The 12472-nt window shown below is 45.1% G+C and overlaps 1 protein-coding gene across 1 annotated transcript in view; it reads right to left on the reverse strand.

Annotated features, from left to right (window-relative positions):
* LOC311131091 (low-density lipoprotein receptor-related protein 8-like) overlaps positions 1-12472 on the reverse strand; it is a gene marked incomplete at both ends in the record, with an annotated part of 260174 nt that overhangs the window by 78956 nt on the left and 168746 nt on the right. The window contains one exon of the mRNA XM_084163905.1: positions 4299-4427. Coding sequence (XP_084020031.1) covers positions 4299-4427 — 129 coding nt within the window. The remainder of the gene's footprint in view (positions 1-4298; positions 4428-12472) is intronic.

Here is a 12472-nt window from a genome sequence, read left to right on the forward strand (position 1 = left end):
CTGCCTGCTGCACTACAGCTAACTACCTCAGGACCACACTGCCTGCTGCACTACAGCTAACTACCTCAGGACCACACTGCCTGCTGCACTACAGCTAACTACCTCAGGACCACACTGCCTGCTGCACTACAGCTAACTACCTCAGGACCACACTGCCTGCTGCACTACAGCTAACTACCTCAGGACCACACTGCCTGCTGCACTACAGCTAACTACCTCAGGACCACACTGCCTGCTGCACTACAGCTAACTACCTCAGGATCACACTGCCTGCTGCACTACAGCTAACTACCTCAGGACCACACTGCCTGCTGCACTACAGCTAACTACCTCAGGCCCACACTGCCTGCTGCACTACAGCTAACTACCTCAGGACCACACTGCCTGCTGCACTACAGCTAACTACCTCAGGCCCACACTGCCTGCTGCACTACAGCTAACTACCTCAGGACCACACTGCCTGCTGCACTACAGCTAACTACCTCAGGACCACACTGCCTGCTGCACTACAGCTAACTACCTCAGGACCACACTGCCTGTACGCTAGGAACTAAGCTACTGTGATAAGGCAGGGAGTTAAAAGTAATGTACTGAAGAAAAAAACGTACTGTGTGTGTGTGTGTGTGTGTGTGTGTGTGTGTGTGTGTGTGTGTTTGTGTGTGTGTGTATATAATAAATAAAAATAAAATAAATAAATATATACTGTATTTATGTGAGAAAAGCAGACAGATAACCGTTGTGGGGCAACATTGAATATGTTGTTCCTCTGTAACAATATCCATGTCCTTTTCTCTCTCCACAGACCTGCGGCCTGACAGTCGAATCATCTTCTGTATAAAGAAATTACAAACATATCGTTCCACTCTAAGTCCATGAGACAGGCAGGCTGCGGAGCTCTGCTGAATTGGAAATGACTTTTGTGGTGATCGTCGTTCAACATGAACAAATGAGTCATTGTTATTGAGCCTGAGATCACAGACGGACTGACCACATCAGGCAGGAAATCAATTATCATCAGAACCTCCATGAAATATTTCTAAGATGTAATAACCAATCTTATTTTCCACTTGGTATTTGGTTGTGATAGATCAAAAGGCGATAGAATGAACGTGTAGCCAATACAAGTGCCCCCCCGGTGTCAATACAATAGAAATGAAAAGGGAATGAGATATGTGAGAGGTTTCCTTGATAGCCACGTCATTTCAATGTGATGAATAGTGATAGAGACAGAGGAGCTCTCTTTGCATTTAGATCCATCAGGGTGTGAGATGATGTGATACAGGCTGAGGCGCAGGGCCGATTGGCTTGCATGACTACATCAACAACAGCTTATGCTTTCATTACCCGTCTACAAACTCCCAAATGTAACGATTTGTAGAATATAAATCCTGTGAGTGACTGACAGCCAGGATGGATATTGTGAGAGAGATATACAGGGATAGGATAATATAATACTGTGAGACTATAGGGATACAGTATGGCTGAATACTGGAAACACACTATCACTAGTGAATTGATTGATCCTAAGGTTAGTTTATGGCATTGATAGCTGTATGCTACTACTCTCTCGCTCTCTCTTTGAGGGAATGAAGGTTAAACACTAGGACTAAACACTAGGACTAAGACTAGGACTAAACACTAGGACTAAGACTAGGACTAAACACTAGGACTAAGACTAGGACTAAACACTAGGACTAAGACTAGGACTAAACACTAGGACTAAGACTAGGACTAAACACTAGGACTAAGACTAGGACTAAACACTAGGACTAAGACTAGGACTAAACACTAAGACTAAGACTAGGACTAAACACTAGGACTAAGACTAGGACTAAACGCTAATGCTAACTCAGGGTAAACTGGAGCTGGGAGATATTGGACACAATCACTATAGTAACACAGGATGAAATGCCTCTGCCTGGTCTGTGATGTCATATCCTGCTGTGACTAGAGACCACATGTGTCTGTTCTTCAGCCATCTCTCTGCATGTGTGGACGGATAGAGATAGAGGGCGAAGTGAAGATCATCGCCCCTCCAGCTTCAGACAATCTCAGTGTGTGTTGGTCTATTTTAGGTTTGACCTCAGATAATACCGAAAACCTGTGTGTGTGTGTGTGTGTGTGTCAAAGGAGGATGGTGGGAGGAGCTATACTGGCTCATTGTAATGGCTGGAATGGAATGAATAGAACAGAGTCAAACACATCAAACATAAGGAAACCACACGTTAGACTCTGTTCTATTTACAATGAGCCTGTCCTCCTATAGAACCTCCCACCAGCCTCCTCTAGTGTGTGTGTGTTCAGTAAAAACCTGTATTCTGAGAGGCCCTTTTGTTTTCCTAATGGTCTGGCAGGCCATGGAAGCTGTTAGATCAGGTAAAGGTTATATGTATGATACATATTATTCTCTAAACAGGAGATGCAAGGAGATCGATATCACTATAGGTCACATGTCTAAGCAGGGGGAAATCAATGCTGCTTTTATGGCTCTCATATTGGGTGGAGAAACGCAAGGTGGGCGATTTCTCTCTGGCCTGCCATGTAGACGGGAGTGTGTGTGTGTGTGTGTGTGTGTGTGTGAGGTACATAATGTGTGTGAGCCACACCTTGACAGCCACCTCACTACACACTGACAGACAGACGGACGGACGGACGGAAAGATGACGTTTCAATCTCAGCCATTCACAGAGACAAATCTGCCCTACTTATGAGCTGGTGTAGAAACCTGCTTTTCCCACTCACCCAGCGTCAGGGAGAATTGATTAAGGAAACGACAGTCTCACCCAGCGTCAGGGAGAATTTATCAAGGAAACGACAGTCTCACCCAGCGTCAGGGAGAATTGATCAAGGAAACGACAATCTCAACCAGCGTCAGGGAGAATTTATCAAGGAAACGACAATCTCAACCAGCGTCAGGGAGAATTTATCAAGGAAACGACAGTCTCACCCAGCGTCAGGGAGAATTTATCAAGGAAACGACAGTCTCACCCAGCGTCAGGGAGAATTGATTAAGGAAACGACAGTCTCACCCAGCGTCAGGGAGAATTTATCAAGGAAACGACAGTCTCAACCAGCGTCAGGGAGAATTTATCAAGGAAACGACAGTCTCACCCAGCGTCAGGGAGAATTTATCAAGGAAACGACAGTCTCACCCAGCGTCAGGGAGAATTGATTAAGGAAACGACAGTCTCATCCAGCGTCAGGGAGAATGTATCAAGGAAACGACAGTCTCACTCAGCGTCAGGGAGAATTGATCAAGGAAACGACAATCTCACCCAGCGTCAGGGAGAATTGATCAAGGAAACTACAATCTCACCCAGTATCAGGGAGAATTGATCAAGGAAACGACAGTCTCATCCAGCGTCAGGGAGAATTGATCAAGGAAACTACAATCTCACCCAGTATCAGGGAGAATTGATTAAGGAAACTACAGTCTCACCCAGTATCAGGGAGAATTGATCAAGGAAACGTCAGTCTCAACCAGTGTCAGGGAAAATTGATCAAGGAAACGTCAGTCTCAACCAGTGTCAGGGAAAATTGATCAAGGAAACGTCAGTGGGGGAAACAACTCTGAGGTCTTTGAATGTTCTACACATCAACACACAGCAACAACACTGGCAGCTGGGACACAGAGCTAAAAATACCACGCCCGCTATTTGTACCGACACCTTTAGCTCCTCAAACTGTGTTTCTTCCCTCCACAAGCCAAAACAAATGATCATGAGGAACATATACCCAGTGGTGTAAAGTACTTAAGTAAAAATACTTTAGTTTTTTGGGGTATGTGTACTTTACTTTACTATTTATATTTTTGACTACTTTTACTTTTACTTCACTACATTCCTAAAGAAAATGACTCCATATATTTTCCCTGACACCCAAAAGTACTTGTTACATTTTGAATGCTTAGCAGGACAGGAAAATTGTCTAATTCACACACTTATCAAGAGAAAATGTGGCTGTCTGCTTTGCTTAATATAAGAAATTTGAAATGATTTATACTTTTACTTTTGATACTTAAGTATATTTAAAACCAAATACTTTTATATTTTTACTCAAGTAGTATTTTACTGGGTGACTTTCACTTTTCTATTAAGGTACCTTTACTTTTACTCAAGTATGACAATTGGGTACTTTTTCCACCACTGCATATACCTCTCTTCTTTTCACTCATGCTTCCGTCAAATTTTGTCTGTCTTTGTTTTTCTCTCAACAGAGGATCTAACCATTATTCTATTCCTCCCTCTCTCTTTCTTCTGTATTTCTCTCTCTCCTCCCCCCGCCCCCTTCAGCCTTACCTGCGGAACACTGGTCCTCGTCCGCTCCATTCTCACAGTCCCTCTCTCCATCACATCTCCATGACAACGAGACACACTTGCTGGCTGACCCCCCACAGTCAAACTTCTCAGGTGGGCACGTCTGTCGACCTATCGAGGGAGAGAGAGGGAGAGAGAGAGAGAGAGAGAGAGAGGGAGAGAGGGAGAGGGAGGGAGAAAGAGAGAGAGAGAGACACAGTCAGTCAATGAAACAGACAGATAACTCAGTTATCATGTTGCTCAAATCGATCCTGCCTCAAATGTCTGCAGAGTAAGACAAAGAAACACACACAGTCAGTCTGACACCAGGTCAAAAACACACAGAGAGCACACATTCAAACACACCAAAAGCACACACACAAACAAACATGAACACAAACACACACACGGCGTTCCTTCCAGCGAAACCCCATTAAGCAAGCATACCATTGTTCCTGTTCCGTAGCTAACCAATGGGGTTCCTGGAGTGAGAAAAAAACTGATGTACAATACATCAACGTTACACTTGGCCCAGACACCCATTCCCTGCTCTCCCTTTCCACAAACTCTACTATATCACCCCTCTCCCCCATCTCTCTCCCTCCTCCCCCTTTCCACAAACGACACTGCTACCACACCTCTCTCCCCATTCTCTCCTCCCCCTTTCCAACCCCAACCAGAGAGGGCCCAATGGAATTATATCCTAGATTATATACTACCCCCCTCCCCCCACCCTCCATCCCCTCTCCTCCCCCTTTCCCAAACCCAGCCAGAGTAGGTCCAATGGGACTATATTCTAGATTACACACTACACTCCTCCCCCCACCCTCCATCTTCTCTCTGTCTCCCCTCTCCTCCCCATTCCCAGCCAGAGAGGGCCCAATGGGACTATATTCTAGATAACATTACACACAGTGTCAAACGCTGCTCCATCAATTATACATTTCGGACTGCCACTTGCTGGCAACGCACCCAGCAACCCGCCATAGCAACCCCCCAGATCAATACATAGTGCCTGATATGGGAATATATATAAAACATATTTTACATGTAGGCTCCCGGTGAGGGACAGACTGTGACTGTGTCTTAAATGGCACCCTGTTCCCTAGATAGTGCACTACTTTAGACCAGGGCCCATATAAGGAAAAATGTTTGTGTCGGAAATGGTACCCTGTTCCCTATTTTGTGCAAATAGAGTGCCATCTTGGTGCTTATTTTCCTGGATGTGTTTCAGCAGTGTTCAAGTGTTGCCAGGTTTTGTTCTATTCAGGTTCTGTTTGGTGGCTATGGGCTTTGGGTTTAGGTAGGAATTGCCTGAGAGAAGCTGGCTTCTCTTCTCCTCTCTTCTCTTGGCCGGGCTCTATCACTTCATCTGGGTTCTCTGTGAATGGCTGGGTCTCACGTGAGCCGGTTTTAAATGTGTTTAAAAGTTTAATATCCAATCGGACAAAACATCAGGATGAGCTAGAATAGAAAGGCTATATAGTATGTTCTGCTTCAATCTGTGGAGTGACTGATGCATCTTGGGTGATGCAGTATATCTCCTCAATGCATAACTGACTGTAGTGACAATCAACAGACAAAACAAACTACAGAGGAAGGGCACTACATCCATTGAGATTTATACAGTACAATAGAGGGATTATTCCTTAAAGTCAATAATATAGTTGACATAATGTACAAGAACCAAGGTTGGGAAACAAGCCGGGTTGCCATTATGTTTCTGCTTTAGCCAACTTGTTGCATTATTGGCAACGGTGTACAGCTTAGAATGCAGAACAATCTGGAAGCCAAGGTAGTCAGACCCTCTTGGTAATACCCTGCCAGCTGATGGTATCATTAAGCTGGAGCTGAAAGTTGTCTTGAGGAAGGTTTCCTATTGTCTCCTTCTGAAGGTCAGTGTTTAGAGGTGTTAGAACCTCAGGGACCTCGATTGGATCTCTCGCTCTCTCTTTACCTCTCTCTCTCTCTACCTTTCTCTATGCCTCTCTGTCTCTCTCTCTGTATCAGTAAGTGCTGACAGGTAGGCCTAGTGCAGTGTTGCAGACTGTGTAAGGTATATTGACAGGCTTATCGACAGTTTTTTGGACTCAACTTGGAAAGACATGGCCAACTAAGATCAGTCACTCTGTGACTCCTCCCCCACGACTTTCATCTCACACAACGGTTTGAATGTGGTAACCTGAAGCAGCAACACAACCTGAAGCAGCAACACAACCTGAAGCAGCAACACAACCTAAAGCAGGAACACAACCTGAAGCAGGAACACAACCTAAAGCAGGAACACAACCTAAAGCAGCAACACAACCTGAAGCAGCAACACAACCTGAAGCAGCAACACAACCTAAAGCAGCAACACAACCTAAAGCAGCAACACAACCTAAAGCAGCAACACAACCTAAAGCAGGAACACAACCTGAAGCAGGAACACAACCTAAAGCAGGAACACAACCTGAAGCAGCAACACAACCTAAAGCAGCAACACAACCTAAAGCAGGAACACAACCTAAAGCAGGAACACAACCTGAAGCAGCAACACAACCTAAAGCAGCAACACAACCTAAAGCAGGAACACAACCTAAAGCAGGAACACAACCTGAAGCAGGAACACAACCTGAAGCAGGAACACAACCTAAAGCAGGAACACAACCTAAAGCAGGAACACAACCTGAAGCAGGAACACAACATAAAGCAGGAACACAACCTAAAGCAGGAACACAACCTGAAGCAGGAACACAACCTAAAGCAGGAACACAACCTGAAGCAGGAACACAACATAAAGCAGGAACACAACCTGAAGCAGGAACACAACCTGAAGCAGGAACACAACATAAAGCAGGAACACAACATAAAGCAGGAACACAACCTGAAGCAGGAACACAACCTGAAGCAGGAACACAACCTGAAGCAGGAACACAACATTAAGCAGGAACACAACCTAAAGCAGGAACACAACCTGAAGCAGGAACACAACCTGAAGCAGGAACACAACATAAAGCAGGAACACAACATAAAGCAGGAACACAACCTGAAGCAGGAACACAACCTGAAGCAGGAACACAACCTGAAGCAGGAACACAACCTAAAGCAGGAACACAACCTAAAGCAGGAACACAACCTAAAGCAGGAACACACATTGCGTTAGGGCACACACACACATCGTAACACACTCACATCGTAACACACAGACAAGCAAAATACACACACGCACACACACACACGCCAATCATCTCCACTCTCTCTGCTAAAAACCTTGATCAGAGGCCCTCTACTCAGCTGGTCATTCATTGAATTTTAGCTGAATTAATACTGCAGCCTGACTGACATTGTAAGATATTAATATTTCATCAGCTCTGTTCTGACACCGCGAGACAGAGCGGTAAAACACAGTGGCCAGCTAACAGACAGCAGCTGCCTACTAGGCCTTCAGCAAACAACAATGAAGGAGAGCCATTTAGATCTCAGGAGAATCAGCTCTGCTTGTGTGAGCCAATTTACTCAAACACTCCTGGCATTATATTACACTGAACCGGGGTTATGAGCAATTTGCTGTTAGTAGCGTCTGGGGTTTCTCGCCGTGTGTCATTGCATTAGTGAACGGCTGAGGATGAGATGGGGATTTATAGGGTAAGCCCTGCAAGACCCTCTTCGTTAGCACCCACCCCATCTACCCTGACCCTGTCTACCCTGACAATGTGTGTTGGTGCCTGGGGGTCTACTGATGTCACATCCTCAGCATGGATAGAGAGGGGTAAGGAAGGGAGAGATGGTGTTTTGTTATTCGACCAACGTTCTAAGACTAAGCATCTATTATGAGTAGGGTAGAAGGGCGGACTGTGCGCTTGTATGCTAATGCCCTTTTGATTAACTGCCTCCCTAATTCCCTTTCACAGGAAAGGGAGGAGAGCGGAGTTGCATATCATAGATGGCCCAGCGTCCACACCCACACGCGTGCACACATGCATGACGAATGAACACACACACACACACACACTCATTCACACACACACCTACGTCCATCTGTTGCTCTGGGCATCAGCTAAAACTAAACTCCCTAGTGATTGATCCAGATGGCTCATAAGCCATTGGGCTAATGTAAAGATCATACATTTGTTGTGTGGCGTCTGTGTGTATGTATGGGGAAGGAGAAGGAGAGTAGAGGACGGTGATATAAGGTACTGTGCCTTGCAAAAGTATTCATCCCCCGTGGCGTTTTTCTTATTTTGTTGCATTACAACCTGTAATTTAAATTGATATTTATTTGGATTTCATGTAATGAACATACATAAAATAGTCCAAATTGGTGATGTGAAATGAAAAAAAAAAACGTATTTAAAAAATAAATAACGGAAAAGTGGTGTGTGCATTTGTATTCACCCCATTTGCTATGAAGCCCCTAAATAAGATCTGGTGCAACCAATTACCTTCAGAAGTCACATAATTAGTTAAATAAAGTCCACCTGTGTGCAATCTAAGTGTCACATGATCTGTCACATGATCTCAGTATATATACACCTGTTCTGAAAGGCCCCAGAGTCTGCAACACCACTAAGCAAGGGGCACCGCCAAGCAAGCGGCACCATGAAGACCAAGGAGCTCTCCAAACAGGTCAGGGACAAAGTTGTGGAGAAGTACAGATCAGGGTTGGGTTATAAAAAAATATCAGAAACTTTGAACATCCCACAAAGCACCATTAAATCCATTATAAAAAAATTGAAAGAATATGGCACCACAACAAACCTGCCAAGAGAGGGCCGTCCACCAAAACTCACGGACCAGGCAAGGAGGGCATTAATCAGAGAGGCAACAAAGAGACCAAAGATAACCCTGTAGGAGCTGCAAAGCTCCACAGTGGAGATTGGAGTATCTGTCCATAGGACCACTTTAAGCCGTACACTCCACAGAGCTGGGCTTTACGGAAGAGTGGCCAGAAAAAAGCCATTGCTTAAAGAAAAAAATAAGCAAACACGTTTGGTGTTCGCCAAAAGGCATGTGGGAGACTCCGCAAACATATGGAAGAAGGTACCATCAAGGAAAACGCTATGTCTGGCACTAACCCAACACCTCTCATCACCCCGAGAACACCATACCCACAGTGAAGCATGTTTTTCATCGGCAGGGACTGGGAAACTGGTCAGAATTGAAGGAATGATGGATGGCGCTAAATACAGGGAAATTCTTGAGGGAAACCTCTTTCAGTCTTCCAGAGATTTGAGACTGGGACGGAGGTTCACCTTCCAGCAGGACAATGACCCTAAGCATACTGCTAAAGCAACACTCGAGTGGTTTAAGATGAAACATTTAAATGTCTTGGAATGGCCTAGTCAAAGCCCAGACCTCAATCCAATTAAGAATCTGTGGTATGACTTAAAGATTGCTGTACACCTGCGGAACCCATCCAACTTGAGGGAGCTGGAGCAGTTTTGCCTTGAAGAATGGGCAAAAATCCCAGTGGCTAGATGTGCCAAGCTTATAGAGACATACCCCAAGAGACATACAGCTGTAATTGCTGCAAAAGGTGGCTTTAAAAGGTATTGACTTTGGGGGGGGGGGGGGGGGGGGGGTGAATAGTTATGCACGCTCAAGTTTTCAGTTTTTTGTCTTATTTCTATTTTGCATCTTCAAAGTGGTAGGCATGTTGTGTAAATCAAATGATACAAACCCCCCCAAAAATCCATTTTAATTCCAGGTTGTAAGGCAACAAAATAGGAAAAATGCCAAGGGGGGTGAATACTTTCGCAAGCCACTGTATTAAGTCACTGTCACACCACGCTGTATGGATGTCATCACAGAGGGAGAGGGAGGACTCAATGGTTCTGTGATTATGGTGGGATGGATGATGATGGAGTCTAACATGGGGAGCAGCGCTGCCTGGTGTCATGCTAAACACATACAAAGTTCACACACGAACAAGCAAGCACTTACACACACACACACTCTCTCACACACACACACACTCTCAAGCCCCCAGAGGCACAGGTGGAGGAAAGGATACATGGCTACAATAAAAAGCAGTATGTTTTATGTTGTAAAACAAGGCAATTTAGCTATGCGAAGAATACATTCAATTATGTTTTCTTTTCTACTGGGTGCAATAACCAGGAACACAACAATCCATTGAAAAGCAGAATATCTACATTATTCTAAATTGCCTCAGAAAATCCATTCGATCACCCTGCATAAAACAGTGAATATCACTATCATGCATAGGTCAGGCTCAGTGATGAGTATAATGGAAAGTCGTTTATTTGATAGCGAGAGATACTGTAGCTACACTGGCAATGTTTTTAATGCTGCGACAGGTCATCAATTAGGCCTAGGATAATGTGTGTGTTATAAACAGGTGATAGTCTGTGAATTGGGATAATTAAACAGAAGTTTCAGCCTCGGGAGGAGGCGTGATGGCGTGATAAACACAGTGGCTGAAGTGGCAGTACGTGCACTGTAAACTTTTATCACATAGATAGCAGTAAAACTAAAACCTGTACAGTCCTCTCAATCAATAAAACACTGCATCACTGCCTCTACCTGTGTCCCAAATGGCACCATCAAATCAAATGGATTCATCACATACACAGTTTACACCAGGTATAAAAAGTGCAGCAACATTTTTATGTGCTAGCTCCCTCAACAATGTAGTACATTAATCAATAATCAATAATAACAATGAAGCCTAGGGTACTAGTCAAAAGTAGTGCACTACATAGGGAATAGGGTGTGATTTGAAATGCAGTCTCTGTCTCTGCTACAGGATGGAATCTCTACACACTGATCGACGGAATGATCCAGTGAGATGCCTCAAAGCCTGAAAAGCCCTGGGGAAGAGATCAAAGGAGAGGAGAGGAGAGGAGAGGAGAGGAGAGGAGAGGAAGAGAAAACAGGTGAGAGAAACAGGACATGGAGAGCGAGAGGGAAAGAGAAGGAGTTAGAAAAAAAGGAAAGATGAAGAAAAAGGGAGAGGGAAAAAAGGACAGAGAGAGAAGATGGATAGTAGTAGTTCAAAAGACAGGTAAGGGCAGAGGGAGAGAGAATACGATAGAGTGTGAGTTTGTGGTCGGAGGACCAGGAGAGATGGTGTCAGGAGGGCCGTCTCCCTGCCTCCCCTTTCTCCCCTGCTGTGTGGGCCTAAACTCCCCTGCATCTCTCCCACACCCTGACTGGCTGGCCGAGTGAGATTTACTGCTTCATTAGCCTACGCTAACACAAACACACCATGAATTATGCATACACCAACACAACGGATGGATGGATGGATGGATGGATGGATGGATGGATGGATTATACATACACCAACACAACGGATGGATGGATGGATGAATTATACATACACCAACACAACGGATGGATGGATGAATTATACATACACCAACACAACGGATGGATGGAGGATGGATGGATGGGCTGGATGGACGGAGAGAGAGACAGATGAGGGAGGGAAAGAGCATGGAGGGAAGAGGGAGAGAGCAAAAAGGGAAGAGAGGAGAGAGAGAGAAAGAGAGACAGAAAGATAGAGGGAGAGAGAGAGAGAGAGAGAGAGAGAGAGAGAGAGAGAGAGAGAGAGAGAGAGAGAGAGAGGAGAGAGAGAGAGGAGATAGGTACATAATGAAGGGAGAGAGAGGCTAGAGGGAGAGAGTGAGAGAGAGAGAGAGAGAGAGAGAGAGAGAGAGAGAGAGAGAGACAGGGAGAGAAGGAGAGAGAGAGAGAGAGAGAGAGAGAGAGAGAGAGAGAGAGATAGGTACATAATGAAGGGAGAGAGAGGCTGGAGGGAGAGAAGAAGAGAGAGAGAGAGAGAGAGAGAGGAGAGACAGGGAGAGAAGAGAGAGAGAGAGAAGAGAGAGAGAGAGAGAGAGAGAAGAGAGAGAGAGAGAGAGAGAGAGAGAGGAGAGAGAGAGAGAGAGAGAGAGAGAGAGGAGATAGGTACATAATGAAGGGGAGAGAGGAGAGAGAGAGGAGAGAGAGAGAGAGAGAGAGAGAGAGAGAGAGAGAGAGAGAGAGAGAGAGAGAGGAGATAGGTACATATTGAAGGGGAGAGAGAGGCTGAGAGGAAGAGAAGGAGAGAGGAGAGAGAGAGAGAGAGAGAGAGAAGAGAGAGAGAGAGAGACAGGGAGAGCAGAGGAGAGAGATAGAGAGAGAGAGAGAGTGGAGAGAGAGAGGATGAGAGAGAGAGGAGAGAGAGG

Source organism: Coregonus lavaretus (genome assembly GCF_964263955.1).
Source record: "Coregonus lavaretus genome assembly, chromosome: 6".
NCBI lineage: Eukaryota > Metazoa > Chordata > Actinopteri > Salmoniformes > Salmonidae > Coregonus > Coregonus lavaretus.